At 39.2% G+C, this 25,255-nt stretch overlaps 1 protein-coding gene across 2 annotated transcripts in view; it reads left to right on the top strand.

Moving 5' to 3' along the window:
• Positions 1 to 1,782: 1,782 nt before the first annotated feature.
• Positions 1,783 to 25,255, top strand: part of GADL1 (glutamate decarboxylase like 1) — an 83,282-nt gene continuing 59,809 nt past the window's right edge. Inside the window, exons 1-9 of one of the 2 annotated variants that reach the window (XM_061465008.1) lie at positions 1,783 to 1,901; positions 11,382 to 11,450; positions 12,146 to 12,312; positions 13,021 to 13,147; positions 14,717 to 14,807; positions 15,513 to 15,619; positions 17,029 to 17,144; positions 22,961 to 23,040; positions 23,156 to 23,210. In XM_061465008.1, the coding sequence (XP_061320992.1) occupies positions 11,414 to 11,450; positions 12,146 to 12,312; positions 13,021 to 13,147; positions 14,717 to 14,807; positions 15,513 to 15,619; positions 17,029 to 17,144; positions 22,961 to 23,040; positions 23,156 to 23,210 (780 nt within the window). In that variant the 5' untranslated portion in view covers positions 1,783 to 1,901; positions 11,382 to 11,413. The remainder of the gene's footprint in view (positions 1,902 to 11,381; positions 11,451 to 12,145; positions 12,313 to 13,020; positions 13,148 to 14,716; positions 14,808 to 15,512; positions 15,620 to 17,028; positions 17,145 to 22,960; positions 23,041 to 23,155; positions 23,211 to 25,255) is intronic. The other variant, XM_061465009.1, reaches the window with a different exon arrangement.

The following is a 25,255-nucleotide window of genomic DNA, read 5'->3' as shown; positions in this document are numbered from 1 at the left end:
GACCCAGTCTTCATTAAAAACACTGGAGTTATTTCTATTAATTTCTTTGAAATCTTTTAAACTTAAATCTGTTATTCCTATTATTATTTGGGGTTCTGATGTTGGCCTGTATTTTTCTGTCATTGCAATTGCCCTTTTTTGACTACTGGTATAACATTAGCACCCCTTTGGAATTTGACAAGTATTCCAAACTTTTAGTTAAAACAGGTGAAAGAGCCCAAGTATCCATTCTGGAACTGGGAGTAAAAGTTATTTACATTTGCTTATAGAAGAATGGCCATGATTCCTATCTTTCTTAATTACTAGCATTCTCTAGCAGTTCTTCATAACCCCCTTGAGATCCATCCACTTGTTTCTTTTGTAGCACAGAAATACTTCGTGAACGTATTTACATTTTCCATATCAGCACAAACCCACTTACCAATTACATTTACTGATGGGCCAGAATCATATCACCACTGGGTTTTCTTTTATTCCTAATGCACTTAAACTGTCACACTTGTCTTCAGCTCTTACAACCACAGATTTTTTTTTTTGCGTATTGATTTCTCCTAGCAATTTTTGATACTGTAACTTGCAATTTTTAGCAACTCTAATTTGTGTAATTTCTCTTTGTTTTCCATTTTATTTTTAACTGCCACCTTTGAGCCTTTATGTGAAAGTTACTGCCTTCTGTGACTGCAAAATCATAGTCTTTTGGACATTTAATAGTGTTGTCTTTAAGAAAGCCTCTTTTTTGGAGTTCTTACTAAACATGCTTTGCCCTGTCAGTTCCCTTGCTGTTCTTGTTTGGTTTTTTTTTTTTGTTTGTTTGTTTTTTATTAGTTTGTGGAAATTAGCTCTTTGAAGCAGCTAGGTAATTTTGATTTCTGCTGTCCTTCATTTACCCGTGATGAATGCAATCAGGCCATGATCACTTGTTCCCAGGCAACTACAGACTTTTAATTTAGCGATATCTATCACTTTTATCTATCATAATGAGGATATCTATTGGGCCACAAAATTACCTTCTGCAAGTTGTAGAAGTTATCAGTGTTCCCCAGTGTTGGGGAATCCACCACTTTCCTGGGGAGATTATTCCAATGCCTGATTGTTACCATTGTGAATAAATATTTAAATCATACCTGAATATTTCACCAGCTTCCAAAAATCACTGCCAGACTAACCAGGCCTGAATTTTAACTTAAGATATAAGCATCTGGGGATTTTGGCAGTTAAGTTTTGGAGGCTTCATGTAACAAAAGCACTAATACCTTTCGTCAAAAAGAAAACGTATTTTCAAAGAGGTAGCAATGACAAGCAAATAAAGCTCGTCTTTTCCATATAAAGGACATAAAGGAATGCGCAGGAAGAAGGCCTGTGGCGCGTTGAATGGAGCTGGTGGCCCGAATAAACCGGAGTAAGGATGTCAGCCACAACTCACTAGGAAAGCCTTAAAATAGCCCTTGGCCGCCGGCGGTGCTGGGCCAGGCGCTGCTGCGCGGTGGGCAGCTTGCCGGGTCTGGCAGCCGGGTTATAAAGCACCGGAGGCAACGGAACAAACTGCCACAAGCAGCGACAGCAACGAGCCTCCCGACTCCAGGATAAGGGCAGCTCCCGGGCATTAAAACGCCTCTCCGCGTTTACCGCAGCCCGACGCCGCCGCTCCCCTCACGCCTGGCAGCAGTCCTGCGGGACGGCTCCCCGCCCGGCCGTCCCCAGGGCTCCCCCCGCCGCAGGAGGCGGCCAGCTGCGCCGCGGGTATTAATAGGCAGCCCGGAGGCACCAGCCGAGCGGCTGCGGGAGTGCGGGGCGAAAGCTGCGGTTTTGGCTCGGCCGCGGACGGCGAGGGAGCGGCAAGTGCCACGCCGGAAGGTGCCTCCGCTCCGCACCCAGCTCCCACCGCGAAGGCGAGATGGAGGGTAAACGTCGGCGGGGCCACAGCCCCCTTCTCCTTCCTCTTTCCCGACTTCTGCGGGGCTAGGCGGAGGGCTCGGGGGAGGCGGGCAGAGGGTAGCCCGTCGCTGCCTGCCCCGCTCGGGGCTCTTCACCCCTTCCTCTGCCGGCCGCCGGCGTGAGGGGGCTCCGGGAGCCTCCCCGCCGTGGCTACTCCCGGGGTGGAGAGCAGAGGGACTTCGGGCACAGGGGAGAGGCAGGGTCGGCTTGCAGCCGAGGTGCGGGAGGGGTAATGCTGCCTTCGAGGAGGCTTTCCCCTGGTTCAGAAACTAGCCCAGTAGTGTGTGGAGATGAACAGAAGGGCTGCCTGTTGAATCTCTCTCCCTAACCTTTTGTTAAGGTGACCAGCCCATGCTGATGGGGCTTGGAGCAACCTGGTCTGGTAGAAGGTGTCCCTGCCCGTGGCAGGGGTTGGAACTAGATGAGCTTTAAGGTCCTTTCCAGTCCAAACCATGATGCAGCATTACATTGCCATAACAGTTTAGTAGGGTATAGTGTTTGCAACAATTATTATAGAAGCATTGCAGCATGGTATTTTTGTTGAAATAAATGATCTTTAAAAAGTGGTGCCTTTTATTTCGTTTATTTGTTTTTCCCAGGCACCAGTGTAAGGCATGATGATACAGTGATTTGCTTTGGTGCAAAAGGTCTCAAGGAGGGAGAAGATAATCCCCTTTTATAAATGTGTTATCAAGTTAACTTGTTTGCTTACATTGACAGGAGACTCTTGCATTGTTATGTAATGAAAAATAAGAAGTTGCCCGTATCTTTATAACAGTTGGGAATGCAGACCTGTGGCTAATACAATAATGAGGCTTCTGGAGAAGCTTAGCAAATATGCAGCATATACACAGTCGAGAACCATTTCTACAGCTAGAAGTAGGAATCCAGAAATTGGCCCCCTCATTAATGGGATTTTAGCTTTTGTGTTAGTGAAACCATAGCCTAAAAAATCTTCCTACTCATCCCTGCAGTCACTAAGGCTTTCCTTGAGGGCAGTCTCCTTTCAGGATTGCTTTTTATGTGCTCCTACCATTTAAGGTTATATGAGAAAACATCTAGGAGACAAAGACTAAAGGCACCTGCCTCTTGTAGCTGTACCACGGTGTTTGCTTTGCACAGCTGGAGCAGCTGGCAAAGTGGACACAGTTGAAGTGGAAACTTGGATGTGCGTAGCATTACCTTTGCAGTGGCTGCTGTGATGAATGCAGTGGGAGCATTCTTCAAGGCGACACTAGTTGAGCATTTGTAAGGTTCATCTTGCTTGTTGGTAATTGAGCCTAATTTCTCTCACGTTATCACCACTACCCACAAGGGCAACCTTAGTGACTGTGCAGGGATGAGTAAGATTTTTTAGGCTATGCTTCCATTAACGCAAAAGATAAAATTCCATTATTGAGGGGATCAGGTTCTAGATTCCCACTCCTAGCTGCAGAAATGGTTCTTGGCTGTGTATATCCTTCTGTCATTTGTCATCAAGGCATTTCTCCAAGGTTGTTTTGGCATGGAGAAAGCCTGGAGAATTCTGTGTTTGGAGGAAAAAAAAAAAAAGGGTGAGTTGTTCCCTTGTGGGGCTTAAAGCCTGAGTATTGTGAGAGTCTCAAGCAAGTTACTAGCTCATCAAGTACAATAAACAGAGTCAGAGCTAGAAACCACAAGAGGAGGGAAACAACCAGCGTTTATGCAATATGTTGCTTTTTAACTTATGAACTGCTGCATGCTTGGTGTGTGTATGGTATATTTGGGGCATTATGCACTGCATCTGCCAGCAGACTGGGGAGATGAGTCAGCAAACATTTATTTCATGGTAAGCTGTTGCTGTATTGCCTTCTCACACAGGTGTAATATGAAGCGTGGTAAAACAGGCTGTGGTAGTGTGACACTCAGGTTAGTATTGTGGTCAGAACAGAGGGATAGGATCTCTCCTGTGTCTTAAGATCTGATAAAAAAGATACAAGGATCTTTGCTAATATCACTTCATCAGAGGAAGGGAAGCATCGGTTTGCAACAAATGAAGTTTGAGTAAAATAAAGCCATTATGTGTGAGTACCTTCATTGTGCTTTAAACTTAATAAGAATTTTCTTGGCAGTTAATGAGCGTTTGGTGAAGAAGCTTAATTTGACATTTGGAGAAGTTCAACAAATAATTTTTCTTTCTTGATTAAGACATCTTTTAACCTGTCACTTATACAGCCAAGAATTGTCACTTTTTAATGCATTGGGAGATCTTGTTGCATACTGATTCAGCTATTACTTGTTGCATACTGATTCAGCTATTACTGCCTATTAAACGGCTTAGATTTCATGTGCCTTAATTTCCCTGCCCTTGAATATTTTAAGCAGCCTGCTTTTTTAAAGACCATTTGTATTTCCATAAGCATTTGTTACATGTTCAAGACAGAAAAAATAGATGTTTTGAAATATGTGTCTTTGTATTTCTCTGACTCCTCCTCTCCCCACAGTCAGATAGGATAGTTGGTCCTAATGCTTACAGAAGCTTACAGAAGCTACCTCTTCAGGCTTCACAAACCATAGACGTTGTTAGAGGTAGTTTGTAGAGCATTGATAGCTCAAGGATAGTCATCAAGAGATGGGTAAATTGGAGCCATTTTCCCCCTTTTTTTCCCTCCCATCTGTGCACACAAGTTACCTTATTTTAACATAATGGGTTTTTTACATGTGCAATGAAGGAATAATGGATTTAAAAGGCAAATGGTTGTTGCTTTGTGGCATGTCAGTGGAGATTATTGTCAGGGCTAGTCTAATTGTAATGAAAGGTGGCTTTGACTTGGTTCAAATTTATGGATGTCCATCTTTCTTACTGTTTCTTGAGTATATGTGATCTTGTGGGTTTTTTGTTTTGTTTGAAATTAAAAACCTTGTCAAGTGTCAGCAAATAGGGGTGTCTTTAAAGAGAACATCACTGTATCAGAGATTTTTCAGTGCCATAAATATGATGAAGAAAGTGGTGCTTAGTGGCCAGGGTCTTTTGTCAGCCAAGTAACAATAACTCTACAAAGTAGTTGGTTAAATCTAGATCATTCAGAAGAGCTTTTGGCTCCAAAGCTTGGAAGTTTCTGTCGTTTGTCATGTCTTGCCTTATGTAAGCTACAAAGCCTAATAAATATGATCTTATCCATTGGCAAATCTCAGGATTTCAAAAAGAAAGGTTTTTTTTTTGTGTTCTTTTTTTTTTTTATAAGCGGCTTGGCATCCCTCCACTAGTTATCCTGGAAGATCTGTGTCTCATTGGGCTGCTTAAACTTATTTTTCTCAAGCAAATGTACTCCATTGTTCAGGGATTATTGAGCCCCCTTTGGGACCAATATATCATGTTATAAAGGTGTTACACCTGCCTGAAGGGGAAAATGCAAGCAGCAAATGCTGTGTGTACTTGGTATTTGTTTGCAGTGCTGATGCTGATCTCAAATGACTGATTAAAGTTTTGGTATGATCAAAAAAAGCTTCAAAATAGGTTATCCATCTTTTGTCTGCCTTAGAGGAAAAACAGAAGACATGGGTGCAGTCAGACTGCGGGTGGTGTAAGGGTCTCTGGGGCTCTTTCAGCAGCCTGGGCAGGGATTACACAGTCTCATTGGTCATCCCTAGTATGCATAGCATGGTCAAGTCTGTGCTTCTACCAGGCATCATCTGGGCTGCTGCCCGTGAAAAGGACTGCTGGTATCTTCAGCTGCCACTTGCCAATGTGTAGGGTCACCCAGCAGCTTGGCCTCTTGCAGCTCAGGAGTGGTTTCCCAAAGCCAGATAGGAAAACCGAGGCAGGCATGATCTGAAATGATGGGTCCAGAGCTTGGGTCCTTCATTTGTGGCTGATCATTGCTGATCTGACCAGCAGTGTTATAATAGTCTGTGCAAGGCAGCTTCTTTCATTTTGAAGGTGGATTGAACTACTTCGCTATACGTAACATGCTAATAAATTATGAATATCTACATAGGAGCTGGTTCAGAGGATCTAGTGGGCTGGAAAATTGCATCCTGATTTACTATGCACTAGTTTGCCTGTGTTAGTAAATAAGGACATATCTTAGATCAATGTTGTAGATCTAAGTTAGTGAGCAGTATTAGGAAATCCTCTGTAGGAAACAGAAAATACGGAAATGTTAAGAAAGTAATGTTAAGAAAAACTGAGGGGAAAAAAGTTGTTTTGACTGTAACTGGAATGTAGAGGTAAAACTTCCTAAAACAAAATTTAGACTTTTCATCTGTTTTTGCATTGTTAACTTGCATTGAATCCCAGAAAACTCAGTTTTAGTAAATTATTACTTTCTTAGATGGTTTTTGAAAGACTGGAGTTAGAAATAGTTTTTATATTATGACCCAAAATATAGTTCTTGCATGAAATTACAGGCTGTTGTAGACTCTCTCAAATCAAATGGCAGGATTTCCATTTGGATAAAAGCCCCAGTTGTGTTTTCACTTCATTTTTTTACAGTGGGAAGCAGAGAAATCTCAGGGGTCCTTTATATTATGTGGGTCACATGTACATTTGTCAATTCTGTCTGAACTCAGACTCCTGAAGTTAACTTTTCTATCCTGTGCACACTGCCTGTGACTGACTTGGGTGGTGAGATATATTCACTTTCCCATGGAAAAAAGGGACAGTCATTAAATGTTCATTATTGATATGCAACTTCTAATTAAAATAAAAGCCATTTTGTTTCTCAGATGCTTCCTACACTGTTGGCAGATCTTAAAAATTAGAATGTGTGAGCTGAGAGAATCTCACTGGGGTCAGGGAGTTGGGATTTCCATTTCATAGTTGGCATCTGCTGTTTCTCAGTTTCACGTCAAGGTGAATTTGAATTCTCCACAGCCTTTCTTCTTAATTGAAAATGTTACAGCATGAATCATTCCTGCAGTTACTTGGTTAGGGCATTGAGAAGTTGTTATTAAATATTAACATCAGTTCCTGAGGTTTGGCTGCATAAAAATTCCTGATTCTTCTTTTTTAACGTTTGTCTGCTATTTACTTTTTTTTATTGTTTTTATTTTGTTTTTTAGCATAAACCGTTGTGTATAGCAAAGTGCTTGGCATGCAGTGAATGGGCACAACATGTCATGGGCATTCAGCTATTAAGGGTGCCCCTCAGGACTCTAGAAACATGTCTGGAAGCAGAAACTCTCTCCTAGTGTGGACCTTGCAATCACTGTCAGATAGTAATCCCTAGGACTCCTCCCTAGATTTCTCTCTCTTGTCCCAACCTTTCCTTTCAGAATGGGAAATTTGGGTGTGGGCTGGGGAATAGGACCCGTTGTTTATACTATTGCTGTTCAGTGCTGGCAGTGTGCTCAAATTGAGTTAAGGAGCCTTTGAGTCTGGACACAAGCACTTTTGTTTCCCTTGAGTCCTGCTCTGTAAAGGTCACGTTTGCATTTTAACGGTTGGAGGATTCCTGTGGGTGATGGCTGTTGCAGACTTTCTGAAGGGAAGCGCCCAACTCATTCCCTATCCACAGGCCTAGTCCATAAACCTGCAAAACAGGAACACATAATACAGGAGCAATTGCACGAGCTCTACTGTACCTGTGCCTACTTTGTTTTGCCAGGGCACTGAGTTAGTTTATATACTGATTTTAAGAAATCTGCATTTCCTTTATTTGGCAACAGGCCTGGGAGATCAGTTTACCAAGAAACCATGTATTTTGCCTTAAAACTAGAGTGGCTTTACTTCTGTCATAGGCATACAGAAAGTGGTGATTAAAGAAACAAAATTGTCTTTAAAGATTATGTACACCATGGGACTAAAATAGCTGCATAGCACAGAACAGGTTTGTGTTTTAACACTTTGATACATGATACGGCACTACAATAATCCATTAAACATGGTAGCATGGAGTCTTGACACTGAAGTTCACTTGTTTTCTTTTGCTAGACACGCTGAAAGAAAATACTGAGCTCTTCTGAAAGTAGAACCATGACTGTCATACAGAATGAAGAATGTAAAATTTGTTTCTGATTAATGCTGTCAATTATTACTGCATCTGTTACAAAGCAGAAATGAGCCCTTGGTCATAGCCAGCCTTTTACACTCACTGAAATAGTCAGTGATGCTAGTACAGTGTAAGCTGAATAGGATTTGGCTCTGGCATTCACGCACAAGCTACTTTTTCACAGCCACCCCCTTCTGTTTCTGCCTTTTCCTTGCAAGCAGTAGATCCTTCTGGGCATTTTATTCTACACTCCCAAATGTTGTCAGAACATGCCAAGTACAAACCTCCAGTTTCTTTTTGTAGTGCAAGAATTTATCAGTGAAAGTTCCTGTATGTTTATGGAAACACAGATGCAGCTTTAAAAATTCGAGGTTGTGCTTACATAATGATATAGAAACATCTGAAAAAAATGTTTATTTTTCTGTACATTATTACAGCTTTAATTTATGCTTTCTGCTGGGAAAATAATATTGATCGTAAAAATGAAATGTCGGTTGGAAATCCTTAGGCTTCTGTAATAGAATATTTCATTCAGTATGAAATGTGAGAGTTATGGGCTTGATTCTGCCACTACTGAAGCCAGTGGTTAAATGCTCAATTCCCTTTAATTGGAGTGGGATTGAATCTTCTCTTTTGGAGAAAGGTACCTTGAACAGTCAATAATCCTTAATCTCCGATTTAAGCACTTCCATTTAGTAAAGTTTTAGTTCTGTTTCAAGCCTGAAGCCATTTGGTTGAAATGGCATTTGATGTACTTTCTGGAAGTCTGTTTTCTGAGTCTGTTTAGGATTCTGTTTTTGTATTCTTCAATAGAAAATAATATGTTTATTGCAGCCACATCTCTATATAGATTGGCTGCAATGTTTGAAAACAAAAAAGGTGTATGGACAAGGTGCTGTTTCTGTGAAGTGAGCTCAATGTGGAATGCATTCCTTTAGTCCTGTCAGGGTTTTTTGAGACAGATATGTTTTTAACTTAAATTCTTGGAAAATAATGTTTTGAGCATTTGAGGTATGATTTTATTTCTTGGAGACAACATAGATTATCAGCTCATAAAGGTAGTCTATGAGTTAACTTGGATGCTGAGCTCTGAGAAGGTGTTAAAGGCATGCTAATTAACTTGGGTGCAGTAACATAAAAAGTGAACCTTAAATCTTTCTGGAGGTTCACCCATCTGAAATGTAATAAATTGTTCATAGGATCTTTAAAAAAATGTGATAAAAAAATGTTATGGAAATTCAGACTTTTATCATCTACTTATTTTTCCTTTTTAAGGTTTTTACTGCAACCAAGAGAAAACACTTTTATTTTTCAGTAGAGTTTTGAATTCTCACAAGAGCTTCAGAAGTCAGACAGTTAGAAGCAGAAGATTAAGTATCCCAGGATATGCAGTAAAATCATGAGGGATGGGAATAATGTATCTACCCAACATTGGTTTGCAAAACCTGAAGACCTTTTTCTTCAGAAAATGTGTATGTTTGGGTCTTGATTTAGCTACTTATTGTCAAATAATTGCTCCTATTAATTTCCAGTAATAGTCGTATGGTTCCAGGGCAGAATTTAGCTCAGAAAGTTCAGATTGAAATAGCAATAACAAAAATTTAAGAAAATAGTAAATAATTGCAAAGTAAATTATTTAATGAATTATAATATGGGCTAAGTCCTGAACCCTTTGCTTGAGCCTTATGCAGGTAAATTGCTGTTTAAATGAAGGCTCTTTTCCCTTACTTCCTTCTGACCCTTCTGCTATGCCTGAGGCCCAACACAGATGTGTTGGGACTAGCGATAGACTATCACCTATTTTATAGAGGATGTCTTCTTCCTTGGGCTCTACAAAGTGTTGTATGAAGACAGTAAAACTGTGTGTAGAGGTGAACAAACCTACTTCAAATATGGAGCTGTTAGACCTACCACACAGTTCCCTGAAGACTTGGTAGAAAAAGCAATGTAAAGTTACGCTTTTGCTTTTCGAAGAATCCCTGGAAGAGGCCATTGTAAAGTCATGGAAGCACTAGTATCACATCTCTATGCAAAAGTGTCAGAAATAGGGTGGATGGAATTACCAATGGAAAGCTTTTGCACAGCTCTGGTTCTAGCAGAGACCTGAAAGGTGTAGCAGAGAGAGGAAAAAAAAAAGTTAGTGCTTCACTGTCTGTTTTTTCTTGTAACCAAAGGAGGCATCAATATCTGTGCTCTGTGACAGATAATCATTTCCTGTATAACTGTTTTTAGATCCTGTCTTCTTTTCCATAGAAACAAACACTTTGATATGGTGTAATCTCCAGGTGATGTAAAGTCTGAGATTCTTTTGTATTTACATTAAGCTTTGGTTAATACCTAAGGCAGCTATTTATACATCAAGTAACTATCAGTCCAAAAATATCCCCTTTTGTCTGCCCAAAGACCTGATGGCTTGTTAATACCTGATATTTTAAGTGTTGTAAAGTGGACCTACTAGCTTGTGTTTTCAGAGAAACCTCCAAGACTTTTTCAAAGCTGCAGTTTCTGTACAGTGCCTCTGCTATGGTGCGTTGGGAAGCATGATGAGATGTGTTGGGAAGCATGATGAGAATCGATGTTTTTGACATCTGATTTCCCTCTTTGCCTGTTGATGTAATACTGTTTACCTGCTTGTTCTATATATGTCCCACAAGAACATTTATGCCTATCCTATAAAAATGTGCTGAAGGTTACTCTGTTCAACAAAACTTAGTATATTGCCCTTTTGGATTAAAAATAGAGTAATTTCAGATATAGAGGGTGAGGGTCTCATTTTTCTTACAAGCGTTATGGGAAGCCTGAAGTTCCATCTTATGTTAGAATTTTATGTTATCAGTTCTGGTCTGATAAGTGAAAGTGAACTGAATAGCTTCTCTGAGTCACCAATAAATAAAAGCTCATGGGATTGACAGGGTTTCTTTCAATCAATGGACCTCAAAATCATGCACCTCTCTAGGTAGTGGTGTTGTTCTTCCATATCCTCCTGCTCATGAGGAACTTATGATAAGCATGATGAATGTGTCATACTGCAGTGTCTGGCAGTTTTCTGGAAACTCAGTTCATTGTTTAGACCTTTTAAAAAGATACCCTTTTTCTGTACTGCATAACTGGAGCAAAATGTAATGCAGAAAATGAAGTTGTTTTGGGCATAGAACTTTGTCCATACATCTTTACCCTTCCCCCATCCTCACTGTAGATGAAGATGATCCTTCAGTGCTGCCTCGTTTCATAGGTCTTAGCTATGCTAAGGTGAGATCAATGGACAGATGCAGCCTGTAACCTAGATAATTTGGATATGGTAGTTACCGCTTCTCATTTTGGCACTATACTGTTTCGTACATCTGTTCCTTTGATATCTCCAAAGGTCTCACTTTCATCTTTATCCTTGTGTTAAGACTGGAGTCCTGATCTTGCCATAGGAAATCAATACATGAAATAGATACGTGGTTGCTGGTGTTGGCCAGTGTCTTATGAGCATCTTGGATGTGCTTTCAGAGTGATGTAAAGGAAGAAGTAGCAATGTGTTTATGGAACACATCAGGAAAGTACATCTCATGGATGAAGGTTAGGGAGAGGAAAGAGGTTGTCATTGAACTGAATAAACATGATAATCCGCACAGCAAATTACTGTAATTAGTGACTGAGGGTACATAATAGGATAAGGGCAGAAAGAAGTACAAGGTATGTGATATTGACAGCAATCTCAAAAGGTTTTGTCTTCATGGAGTGTGGGTCAGTGAAACAGTTTGCAAAGGATGCAGAAGACACTGATCAATGGGACTGGCTGGTGGGAAGGAGCAGCATAAACATATGGGAAATTAAAATAAAAAATTATTTAATGAAAAAAGGGATGACATGTGGAAGGAAACAAAACTTTGTCAGCTAACAAAAATGCCTATCATCTTGCACTTTATTTCTGTTTATCCAGCTGTATCATGTTCTGGGCTGGAACTGTATTTATGTTTTCCTCTGTGATTGGAAGATGCCTTGCATACTTTTATATGCTACAGAAAGCGGCAGATACCATGCAGTAGTCTGTTACTAACTACATAATAACAGTCTAGGTTTGAAGTAACATATCTGGCTTTTTGACTGCAAAGATTCTTACACCAAAATCTAGGATTTTTGTATATGTAAAAGTCAATGTGATTTTTTTTTTTTTTTTTCTTCACTAAATCTTCATCAATGAAAGAGTATTTTTTTAGTTTATGAATTAGTTGCCCAGGCCTTGCTCTGATGATGACTTATTCATTTTACAGTTGATATTTGCAAACCAGAGATGCTCCAGAAGAATGCTATTTTGGTGGATGGGGTCATCCTAAATGGTCCAATAATGAACTCAAGAGCAGGAGAGAAGTTTGTGGAAGACGCCTGTAAGATTATAATGGAAGAAGTCATCCAGAAAGCTGATGATGTAACAGAAAAGGTAAAGCCATACACCTTTGTTGCAAATTTGTAACAGAGATAATGAACAGTAAATCAGTTTTTGTCTAAGCTGTTATTTTATTGCACTTTAGCCTCACAATTACTTCTAGTCTACCTCTGGCTCTGAAATGCTTTACAAATTAAGAAAGGTCATATTGCAGAACCTTTCAATAACATAATTAACATACATATTTGGCAGAAAATTATGATTTCCCCCCCCCCCTTCTCAGAGTACAATGGTCACTTTTGTCAGATGACAAACGAGTGCAGTGTTTTTCTAGTTTCGGGTGGGGGGGGAGATACTTGTTTGCTCCTCAGTGGCACCTGTGTTGGAGAAGGAGGAAGAGTGGATGTGGTACCACTGTGAAAAGGCAACATTGGGATTGCTGTGGGTTTCACAGAACCTCCTCTTAAGATGCTATATGGGAAGAGGAGCTGCAAATGGATCATGCTTGCCTTTAGGTGTGCACTAATTACTCCCACCCTTTGGCAGAACAGCTTCTGAAAATCTTGTGATTATAAATCCTTAGCTAAGGATAGAATTTAGCTGCAGGCCTGCTGCTTTACTGCTTTCCAGCATTCCCCACTCTAATGTTTATGGTCAAGCAATGCCCAAGACACAGTGCTGAATGTGTTACCTTGTACCTTTATAACCTCTTCCTCTTGGCTAACATGCTCACTGCTGGTATCCCCCCATCTCCATCACTAGGTTTGTGAATGGCAAGACCCTGAAACACTGAAGCAGATACTTGATCTGGAAATGAGGGACACTGGAGAATCTCATCAGAAACTCTTGCAGCTCTGCCGGGATGTTATACAGTACAGCGTCAAAACCAGTAGGAATGTGATTTCTAGTGAAATTATTTTGTATGCTAACTTAAGGAAGACAGGATAATGTTTATGAAATTTTGTCACTTTTCAGGAAACCAAGGGTATGAATTTTTTGTTTTGCTGGTCACCATAGATTTGACTAAAATGTGTAATCGTGGCAAACTAATAAAAGACTAATTCATGTAATGCCATTGACATTAATGGTAGATTCTGTCATTTTGAAGTCTAGTGAAAGTCACCTAGACAGGTACAACAATCAGGCAGGAGAAGGACTTTTATGCGTGATTTCCTGCAGTCTGAGTGGTGAGGAGTGGAGCTACTGTCATTGCCTTCATACCTTCCTAGTGATGATTGCCGTACATTTACTATTGTTTTTGAGCAATAGCCTTACAGGGTGTTAATTTGCTGATAGGCAGTAATTCCTGTTCCAGGTGCTGAGAAGAAAGCCTGCAGTGTTTCAGAGACAGAACACGTCTCTGCAGGACTAGTTCTCTGTGGCTAGCCTTTCTGCATCATGTCTAATATAATTCAGTCTTAGCGAAAATGGATGAACAACAGGACATAGAGCTGTGGTTCAGTAGCTCAGAATTTCAGATGTGGCAGAGCTTGGGCAGTGTTTTGAAAAGTGAGAGGGACATTTGATAGTTATTTGTGCATTTCCAGGGCATGCTCTCTGCTACAAAGTAAAACTGTAAAATAATTTTGAGTGAACTCATACCATTGAAAACTGTAGAAGAATAGCAGGACTGATCTACAGGGGCAGTGCATTAATAATATGCAGATATAATTACTGGGTAACTGGAAAGTGTTCTGTTTATCTTACTTTTGCAAATTGCCTTTAACTTTCCATTTGTTTCACTGTATCAGCTTAGAAAGGATATTGTATACATAAGTATGCTGTGCAAATGGCCTTTAATTCAAGTGCAAACATTTATTGAAGCCTCAGATATAACATAAATGGAGCCATATAGTTTTGCATGTAATAGTACTATGCTGTGGATTAAAATTAAGGTGGTGATACCACTGCTAAGCTGACTTGCCTTTACAGTCAGCAATAGTATAAAATTTTCTCATAGTTAGTTATATCTCAGTGTTTCACGGCAAGTAAACAAATTCTCTTAAATGTTGTTTGAAGTCTGCAGCAAGATTTTCCAAGCTGTTATGCTACCTCTGGCTGCCTGGGATCAGCAGGTTCCTGTATGCTACTGCTTAGGAAAATTTGGCTGAACATCCATTGCAGCCTTTAAAAACTGCTGTTAAAAGCCACTGTGTATACTTAATTATCTTTTTTTTTTTTTTTTTTTTTTAATTTGTAAAACTTATGAACAACCCACATTCATTCTGTGCACTACTTAAATCTCTCAAACCTTGGTTTGGGACCTGAAAGTGCTCATCAAATTTGCTTTCAAAGGATTGTCTAACCTAAAAAAAAGGATAGTAAATCCAGAAAATACTGACAGAATGATTGAGTGAATTGTGGTTTGCAGTGATCAGTGTTCAACTGAGAAAGGCTTGTGATACATTTTCTTTTCATGTATATCCTGTCACTGCTTGCTTTTCATCTGTGTTTTCAGGTCACCCAAGATTTTTCAATCAGCTGTATGCTGGAATAGATTATTACTCATTAGTGGCTCGTTTCATTACAGAAGCACTGAACCCAAGTGTGTAAGTATAGTTCTTTGTCCTCTTGGTGATGTATTGGCAGCATACTTTTTGAAATAACAGCTTTTCCTCCTGTTTCCCTCCTCCCCTTCTGATTTGTTTTCAGTATTATAGATGAGGTAAGAATTGTGCAGGAATGTGGGAGAGAAAACAGTATACATTGGATGAATAGCTCAAGAGGTTGGCTAATCTGATGAGGCCCTATTTTCCTGGTTTGTAAAAGGGGGTTTAAGAGATGAGATCTTAGTTTTTCAATGCTTTTAAACCTAGAATTTCATCTTACTTGGTGCATAAAAATGAATTAATAAGACTTCCTGAGTTCTTCATTTCCTTTGAAGAATTCTGCATGGAGTTGAGTGCAAGTAGTTACCTGTCTACTGCTACTTGCAAATGTAAAGCCCAAACAAAAAGTAGTTGTTGCTTTGAAATAGATTACTATAGCTGAAATCTAACCATGTGACCTACATTGAAAGAAAACCCTGATGTATTACTTTGAGAACTGAAGCTCAATGTGATGCTGCCAGGAACTAAGCAATTGCTCTATTGGGTCAGATCCACAGTATTTAGAGTTCTACTGCTGATAGTGGTCAGCTTCTGATAGATAAGGGAAAGGTGCAAGAAACCTTAATCTAGTTTTCCCAGTATTACTATGGCATGAGTTCTGTAGTCTTAATATGAATCACGGTGGGTTGTTTTTTTTTCATTCAGATACACATATGAAGTGTCCCCTGTGTTTCTGTTGGTGGAAGAAGCAGTCATCAAGAAAATGATTGAGTTCATAGGCTGGGAAGAAGGTGATGGTATATTTAATCCAGGTAGGAACAGTTCAGATTTCAAGATGATATAAACCAACTAATATCAGTAATTTCATGAACATTGAATTTGTGACGAATATTTGAAAATGCATGTAAAAATCTAGTGATGTACACACACAACTATTTAATCCAGGCATATTTTACATGTTTCTAGTAGTAATTATGTGAATCTGATCGGTTCTGCATTAAATATAATTATGTGGAAATTGGTTGTAACTGTTGCCCTTCCTGACCTTATTAACAACAATAACAACAGCCTCATTGGACTGAATCGTATTGGTTGACAGAGAGGGAGCTGATTTGTATACCAGACACCAAATAGTGGTGCCTGAGCGCACTGGTCTATGTATCCTGCCTATCAACTGTGGGAACCAGAGTTTATCATAGTGGGAGTGTCATGAGCTTAACTCCATTGAGTTTTGATGGTTTTACTAAACGTTACGATAAGGCCAACCAACCAACTATACCTTAAGCTTCTTGATGCAGTTTTCAAATGTTCTCTAAAGCAGCATTCCAACCCACTGTATTGAAATAATGAAACAGAATATTGTTCCACAGATTATTTGGGTAATAAGTTATTAGGCTCAATAGGAAGTTGTTATATCTAATTTAGGGTTGAGAAAAGGAATAAGTATATGATTTTAAGCCACTCAAAAGCAAAACGAGGTCAGTAATTCTATCTTAACATGTGAGTAGTAGAAAAATAAACAAACTAAACATCCCTTTTTTTTTTTAACGTAATAATGATCCCCCCTCCAGATTTGACATGTAGAATCCTTGCTTTTATGGCAGAATTGCATAACTAAAATATACTGTGACACTGTCAAAAAAGAAACGATTTGTACTTTTTGGTACTAGATTTATGTAAAGGTTTTTCTTATTAATTTGGGTTTGCTCTTTTCAGAGAATAAAACCTTTCCAGATCTTACCTTTCAGATCTTCCAGTTGCCACTCACTGTGTTGTTTTTTGGTTTCTTTTTTAACAAAAAGCTCCCCCCCCCCATTTCCCATCAGAATACTGTGAGGCCTGGTTGTGCAAGGGAACTCCTAGGCTCTGTATGGTGCAGCCACAGCCTGACTTGGTGTGGGCAGCTGAGCTGGCATGGCTTCAGTATAAATGGGAAGGAACTGTTGCAAGGTATTTGCTATCAGGGAGGACTGTTTGGGCACAGTTATTATTCTTTAGGAAATATCCCCAAAGATCATTCAAACATGCTGTGTTTCTAAACGTGCTGCAAAGCCCGAAGTTCTTTTTATATCTGTAGGGGGGGAATTTCTGGGGGAAATTAAGCTACGATGGATGCATCTGTAGGCTAACAGTATGGACAGTCTGGTTGATTTCTTGTTTTTCCCCTAATAGGGAAAACAGGACTGTGGCTAACATGATATTTGTATGCCTCTTTCTGCAGGTGGCTCTGTTTCTAATATGTATGCTATGAACTTAGCAAGATATAAATTTTGTCCTGAGATAAAGGAAAAAGGGCTTTCAGGTTTGCCAAGACTAATCCTGTTCACATCAGAAGAGGTAAAAACAAAACAAACAAAAGAAAGCTTTTTTAAACTTTTTTCTTTTTCCAAATGTCTGCAAAATTGATATAATTTGTATATTTGATGGGGCTCTGGTACAATAAATTTGTCATCATACACTGATACCAGGTTGCACAGAGCCTTGGGCAACATGATCTAGTGTGAGGCGTCCCTGCCCATGGCAGGGGAATTGGAACTAGATGATCTTAAGGTCCTTTCCAACCTGAACCATTCTGCGAGTCTATGATTCTGTGCCTCATGCATATGGAATATCAGAGCTAAGTGGAGAAGTCTGATGGTAGATTTCTCTGCAGAAGCTTCCTTGCTTTTGGAAAACAAGCACAGATGTTCCTGCTCTTGGAAACTTGATAAAATAATTGGTTGTAGGTGGGACAAACCTGAAGCAGAATGCTTGTGGTGTGATGTGGAGGTCTGCAGCGTTTGAGTTCTCAAAGCATAAAGTGTAGTAGGAGCCATAGGTAGGTTATGGATGTCAAAGGTTTTTTTCAGCAGGTTTCATTTGTACTAAGCTGAACACTTGTGGACTTGTTAGGTGGCTCTCTGCAGCTCCCACTCTCCCCTATGACTGAATACAGATTGGTTGTGCTACAGAGCCAAATGCGCCATAAAGCATTTCAGAAGAAACTGAGAGCAACAGTTCTTTAAATAATTAAAATTATGTGGCTAGTTGAAAGCTCTTGAATAATATCTGTCCAGACCGCCTGTGGGAAATTGAGTTATATTCATACTTGTATTCTGAAGCTAATTTTTGAGGCATTTTTTTTCCTCTCTTGTCCCTCCAATTTTAAGAGTTTATCATTTGATTAGTAGAAAGTGGTTATTTATTCTGACTCCACTATGTAAAGGTCCTGGTGAAAATGAGAACCTTGTTGTACTAGAAAGTATGTAGTTACTAGAATAATTTTAGCTCTTAAGGTTATGTTCCAAACAGTTTGCAGTGTAAATAGACAAGAGGCTTATTTTGAAGAGGCCTGAGGGATGGAGGCATTGCGTAAGTTATCCAAGACAGCACATATATTTTGGAACTGAATCCAAATGTCCTAAATAAAGGGATTTTTTTTTTATTCTTTTTTTTTTTTCCCAGGCAAAAAATATTTAGGTTATTTCTTTCTGAAAAGTGTGTATATGAAATTGCATGCCAGTTCATAGTAATCTGTCATATTAGATCTTAAAAACAGCTATGGAAATAAAAATGACATCGAAACATGTTCTGTTAATGCTTTTGCAGTGAAGTATGTGGAATTTTACCATGAAATATATTTTTTTTTCATTGCAAGATTTAACTAAAATGTATACTTTCATAAAACAAACAAGCATTTAATTTCGTAACAAAAGAAATTTTATTTGACTCTCAGTACATTTATTTTGATTTACTGGTCTTTGCTTCACCAGAAAGACCAAAACCATAAAACATAGGACTGATTAGGAAAAATAAACTACTAAATTAGTTGTAAGGCAATGCTTTTGGTCTCTAATAATTTCCTTGATTCACAAAACCATGAGGTCTTTAGTACATGATAACAATTTGCTGTAAACATGCCACTTTTAGTGGTTAGAACTGTGGCTCTTGTATAAGATCTCCAGTGTTTATTCATAGTTTTTAGACATCATATTCATATATACTTATTTTAGATCCCCCTGTACTCAGTCCAAGTTATATTACCTTGATACGTCATATTGAGAATATATGTAATGAACAACCCACACTGAAGAAAAGTACACAAGTGTTCGTGTCACATAATCTTATTTTTTTTTTATTATTTGTTTCTATTTGGAGCCTTTATTTAGCATTTTGTACCTTTTTTAATGTGTATATATATATATATAGAGAGAGAGAGAGAGAAGCAAATGATTTTTTAAAAATTATCCTGGAGCAAGTAACAACATGTGTTCACTCTTTTGACCGTTAGTATCTTGTTAACATCTTCAACCTGAATCAGGCAAACGGTGCTGGCATGGAGAAGCCATGAAGCTATAACAAACTGAGAGTATCGATAAGGAGTTAAAATACATGGCTGCACAATACACTTGTGTCATTTTACAGCTTGGCTTCAACCCTGTTCAAATGAAATGATTTTTGCCTTGAGTTGCCAAGTCCCAAAGTTTCAGTCTGGCACTTGGCAGACTGAAAGAGTTTCCTTGCTGTAGAGCACGGGGATGAACAGACTTGTCAGTCACTTAACTTTATGTGATCTGTGGTTATGTGTTTTTCGTATGTTCTAGGATAACCTGTTTAATGCATGGCCCACCCAAGGTCCTTAAATGTTCCATTTGGCCTTCAGGAATAAAAAGTCTCTTTGTTCCTGCAAGTATGATGCTTAGCTGCTTAAAATTATGTTGATACACAATGAACATTGCTTAAACTACTACTCTGTAGTTCTCTTGCTGGACCATTACAGAGCGATTTCTCTTGATACACTAGCGGTAGTAGAGAAATTGTTATATCCCACTTTATTGTGGCATGATTTGTGTCTCTGTGGGAGCTGAATACAGTTGTAGTTACAGATGTCACCCAACTTTTTTACCACATTTTGCTCTTTGAGTCCCATCTGAACTTTTCTCTGACCCTAGAATGTATTGCATTGATCTGAAAGGTAGAAATCTGCTAAATTTGAGTAACTGAGGGTAGGAGAGGGGTGTGTAAACAGTTGAAATATGCATGCTGATGTGAGCAGTTTTTTAGATGCAATGAAACTAAATTCCTTCCCAGTGCAACTTGATCATGAAAGTAATAAAATGAGAGAATACAACATTAACTCACTATGTTGTTCCCAGTTGAAATTACAACAGGCAAAAATGAGTAATATAACAGTCTTATAATAACGTGATAGCTTTACGCAATCATGTTTCTAGGAAACTTTTCAAAATCAAGAAAATACAAATTCATTTTCTGTTTTAATGAGCACAAGAGGAAAGTACCTTATCTTTGCAAATGTCATTAGGAAATGAAAGCTATGTGTAGCTATAGTTAAAACAGTACAGCAGCACATCTTACATGAACTGTTTCAGTTTGATCTTGTGCTCAAAGGCATCAATTTCTTGCTAAAAATGGCTACAGATCTAATAATGTGTCCAAACAAACAAAACTGAAAAAGACATGGCAAGATTAATCTGAACTCACAGTGTTTAAAATCATTATTTGAAATTACATTTATAATCTAGATACAAAAATACCTTTCACCTGGATACTTTTTTCCTTTATGGAAAGGGAACTATGAACAAGTGAATTAGTTAACGCTGTGACTGGAGCTGGTAAATGTTCTCTGGTAATTTTTTCTTAAAATGATACATGTAGTTTAGCATAATGACTTCTGGTAATGATGGTGAAAAAACATTCTTGTATGTTTTCAGTCAATATAACTAGAAGATTACTTTTTCATCAAAGAAAGCATATTTCAAGTCGATGTAGTAGTATAAATCTTGTCCTTTTTTGGTCTTACTGAAGACCTGACAAAATTTTCCAAGAGGAAACAGAAGTATTTGTGGAGGCAAGAAATAATGTATCTCACATCCTGTTTTGTTTTGGTATTACCTTTATTTTTCTCTTTACCTCTGCTTTTTGGTATAATCTTTCAGGTGCTCAAGCCACTTTATCTATATCCCAGTCTCCCATACAGTTTTTTATAATAAAATACCTGATTACTAGTATACTGAATTTGCAGGTCTACTGCTTTCTCAGTTTGGAGCAATCTCATTATTCCTGGTGATTCCTACCTTTCACTTGAACCTAATGGATAGAAATCAGTGATGGAGGCAACTTGTGTTTCAAGTGATTCAGTAATCAGTTGAAAATGTCTGTGAAATTCTACTGAACAACACTCAGCCACTCTACAAACGTTATTACCATTATTGATGTCATTTAATGCAATGTAAGACTAATTATCCACCTGTGTATGTTATTATCTTTCTAACAGTCTAAATGAATGAGCCCTATAGGCTTTGTGGATGTGTCATATTACAAAATTAAGCTTTCTTGTATGTGTGTAAAAAGTGGGCGATGGTAGAGGAAACCTTTTTATCAAAAAGAGAAAGAGCCCTTTGAGATGATCCATCTCACCAAAATAAGCATGACAGCCCTTAATACCCATAATATATTCATGCCCACACATTAAAATGTTGTACATTTTTCATAATTATGTTCTGCAGTAACTGTATTTGTGTGAACTCTCTGGAAGAAAATGGAATTAATTAACCACCTGGCTTCAGCTCTTGTATGAAAAAGTGGCTTTTCTAGACATTTTTGTGGTTGTTGGAGTATGCGTTATTTTAACTCCTCAGTAATCTGAAAAAGAACCAGTTTTCTTTTTTGAGAAGAGCAGTACTAATCCAAGGGTTGGATGATCTTGATCCTAAGAACTGTAAAGTCCGCTCATGTTGCATACTCTCAAAACTGGCTCCGTTGCTGCGATTGGGTAGGCACTTGGCATGCTACAGGTTACTCACAATGGTTTTGACATAAAAAAAAGTCTTCAGATTAAGAAGGTTACTGTATCTTGAATTCCCAGGCTAATCTTGAAGATGGATTAAAATGAGATCAGCATCCTCTTATTCTAGAATGAAACAAAATGTTTTTATGATAGAGTAACAGTATCCATGGTAGAGTAGGTCCTTATAGAGGTGATGTTGGAAATATGGCAAGATATACCATGAATATTTGTCTGACAGAAAAAAAATGCTTATAATAAGTAGAGTGGACTGTGGGAGCTTGAGTATCCTTCCCACAGGAGCCATGTTACCACATTCTGATTGAATAAACACCCATTTCTAACATCCTTTGAGCCTGTGAAGGGACCTCAACTTTTACACTCACTTCACAGGCTTCATAATGCTAATTCCCTTTGTTCAGTGCAAATTGAGAAGTGGGCTGCATGTATTGATCCTCATTCAAAGACATCTCTGATGAAACCTAGCTAAAATTCTTTGCTGAAATGGTAATTTCATTTTCTGGACAATGCAGACTGGAACCTTGTGCAAAATCCATATTAACTTTTGAAGATGTGCTAAGTCCTGTCTAAAGTCTGCTTACTTGCATAATGGTTTATAAGATTCCATGGTTATGTGAAAAACCTTTTCAGATCGTGTTGCAGAGACAGGGCTTTGAAAGCCTTGGAAGTCCCAGTTGTACCACATTTAAAGGCTTTAGTAAGTCTTGGACTTCAGTCCTTGAAGTAAAGGACTTCAGTTCCTTGACCCTCTGAACAGAGTTTCTGGATCAAGACAAGGGTCAGTTTAGCATAGTATCCTGTCGCTGGATACCACAACGATAAAGTGATAGAGGCTTTAGATGTATCCACAGGTACATCCTAATTAAGGGGCCAGTTTCCAAACATGGTGCTTTTGGACTCTCAGACCTCTGAGTTACTTTTTGACTGTTGAGTTCAAATAGACCATTCTTCTCATGCATTTCCTAACACTTGATACTTCTTAGTTCTATTAAAACATTTTGAAGCAATTAGTAATTCTTCCCTGATGACACTTCAGAATTTCTGCTTTTCATTCTAATGAAAAACTAAAATAAAAAAAAAGTATGAAATAGATATTTGTTTTTTAAACCCACATTTTAAACATGTTGTGCATCTTTTTTTTGTCTTTTTCTCTCCAGTGTGTGTCATTGTCAAATGCAAGATGGTCTTGGTGCTGTAGCTTTGTCAGTTTGCTTAGTGTGTTAGGATATGCTGATGTCATGACTGTTAGCTGCTGTTAATTTTGGTGTCACTGTTTTCTATGCTAAGAAATTTCTTTCATTTTAATTGCATGCTTACTACTTTCTTTTCATGTCTCTTTCATTTACAGTGTCATTACTCCATGAAAAAGGCAGCCTCCTTCGTGGGTATTGGTACAGAGAATGTTTACTTCATCAAAACAGATGAAAGGTAAGCAAGCAAAAGCCATGGCTGTGGTCTCTGATCTTTTTAAAAATGCAGTAGTGCTTTACGTAATCAACCTATTTGAATGTAACTGAAAAAGTTTTAAATCTGTATCCCTTAGAGGTAAGATGATACCTGAGGAACTGGAGAAACAAGTCCAACGGGCCAGGAAAGAGGTGAGAGAGTGAGAGAGAGCATGAGGGTGAGAGGGGGAGTGTATGCAGACTGTGTGTGTGCTTGTGTCTGAGTGAAAGGAAGGAAAACAGTGAATGAAGCCTTAAAAACTAGGGTAGTTAATGTAACAGTGTGTTTCTTGCAGGTACTGTCTGTTTACCACAAACTTCTAGGCGCTATACTCTTGTGAGGGAGAAAAAATCCATGGCCTGTTCAGTACTAATGAAAGTCCAGAGTACAGTGTTGCTCTGAAGTATTTAGTACATTTCTTCTAGGATTTTTTTTGCCCTTGATCCTTTTTTACGTAAAAAATGCAGTATTTGTTTTCCGTAACCAGTAAATTAAAACTGTAGGCTTTTCAGTTAATTACAGCAGCTATTCCTCTATCCTCTGCAGTAAGCAAGCTGTAACATAAGGCTTAGTCTCTAAAACTATCGTAAAAGCTACAAATGCTAAATTTGGTCCTTCCTAGTATTGTAGCAAGAGTGTAGAGTTTCCGTCTCTTTTCCCCCAGGGGCTTTGCAAGTAGAGAGTCAAAGGCCAGTGTTTGGGAATACAGTGATGTGTGTATTTGGACAACATTGTAACATACATTCCCATAGTCTGTAAGATAACGCTTACTATAGTCAACATAATTTATTTTAGAGAGCTTGGAGAACTGAATATGAATTCTAAGGTATAGAGCATCTTCTTTTAGCTTGCTTAGGCTCACCTTATTTCTCACTTGTGGTTTGTGCATCAGAGTAGTGGGATCATGGCAGTCAGGTGAAGTTCCTGATGACTGGAAAAAGGGAAATATAACCCCCATTTTCAAGAAGGGGAAAATGGATGACCCGGGGAATTACAGAGCAGTCAGTCTCACCTCTGTGCCTGGCAAAATCTTGGAGCAGATTCTCCTGGAAGGCATGCTAAGACACATGAAAAACAACAAGGTGCTTGGTGACAGCCAGCATGGCTTCACTAAGGGGAAATCCTGCCTGACCAATTTGGTGGCCTTCTATGATGGGGCTATAGAACTGATGGACAGGGGTAGAGCAGTTGATGTCATCTGCCTGAACTTGTGTAAAGCGTTCTACACTGTCCCACACGACATCCTTGTCTCTAAATTGGAGAGACATCAATTTGATGGATGGACCACTTGGTGGATAAAGAACTGGCTGGATGGCCGCACACAAAGAGTTGTGGTCAATGGCTCAATGTCCGGCTGGAGACCAGTAACGAGTGGTGTCCCTCAGGGATCGGTGTTGGGACTGGTCTTTTCAGCATCTTTGCTGGTGACATAGACAGTGGGATTGAGTGCGCCCTCAGCAAGTTTGCCAATGACACCAAGCTGTGTGGATCAGTTGATACGCTGGAGGGAAGGAATGCCATCCAGAGGGACCAGCCAACCGTATCCTGGGCTGCATCAAAAGGAGCGTGACCAGCGGGTCACTCTGCTCTTGTGAGACCTCACCTGGAGTATTGTGTGCAGTTGTGGTGTCCTCAACATAAAAAGGACATGGAACTGTTTGAACAAGTCCAGAGGAGGGCCATGAGGATGATCAAGGGCCTGGAGCACCTCTCGTACGAAGCCAGGCTGAGAAAGTTGGGGCTGTTCAGCCTGGAGAAGAGAAGGCTGTGTGGAGACCTCATAGCAGCCTTCCAGTATCTGAAGGGGGTCTATAGGGATGCTGTGGAGGGACTCTTCATTAGGGACTGTAGTGACAGGACAAGAGGTAATGGGTTAAAACTTAAACAGGGGAAGTTTAGATTAGATATACACAGGAAATTCTTTCCTGTGAGGGTGGTGAGGCACTGGAATAGGTTGCCCAGGGAGGCTGTGAATGCTCCATCCCTGGCAGTGTTCAAGACCAGGTTGGACGAAGCCTTGGGTGGTATGGTTTAGTGTGAGGTGTCCCTGTCCATGGCAGGGGGGTTGGAACTAGATGATCTTAGGGTCCTTTCCAGCCCTAACTATTCTATGATTCAGAGCTTGGCCCTCATTCTGCTATCTGCGAACACCAGGCAACTAGTGCAATGTCCGTGGTATTGTTGATACCTTCTTTGG

The sequence above is a fragment of the Pezoporus flaviventris genome, unplaced genomic scaffold (assembly GCF_033815535.1).
Source record: "Pezoporus flaviventris isolate CSIRO_AGI_PZ_B2104156 unplaced genomic scaffold, CSIRO_AGI_Pfla_v1 ptg000037l, whole genome shotgun sequence".
NCBI classification, from domain to species: Eukaryota; Metazoa; Chordata; class Aves; order Psittaciformes; family Psittacidae; genus Pezoporus; species Pezoporus flaviventris.
This window is presented reverse-complemented; position numbering and strand designations above follow the sequence as displayed.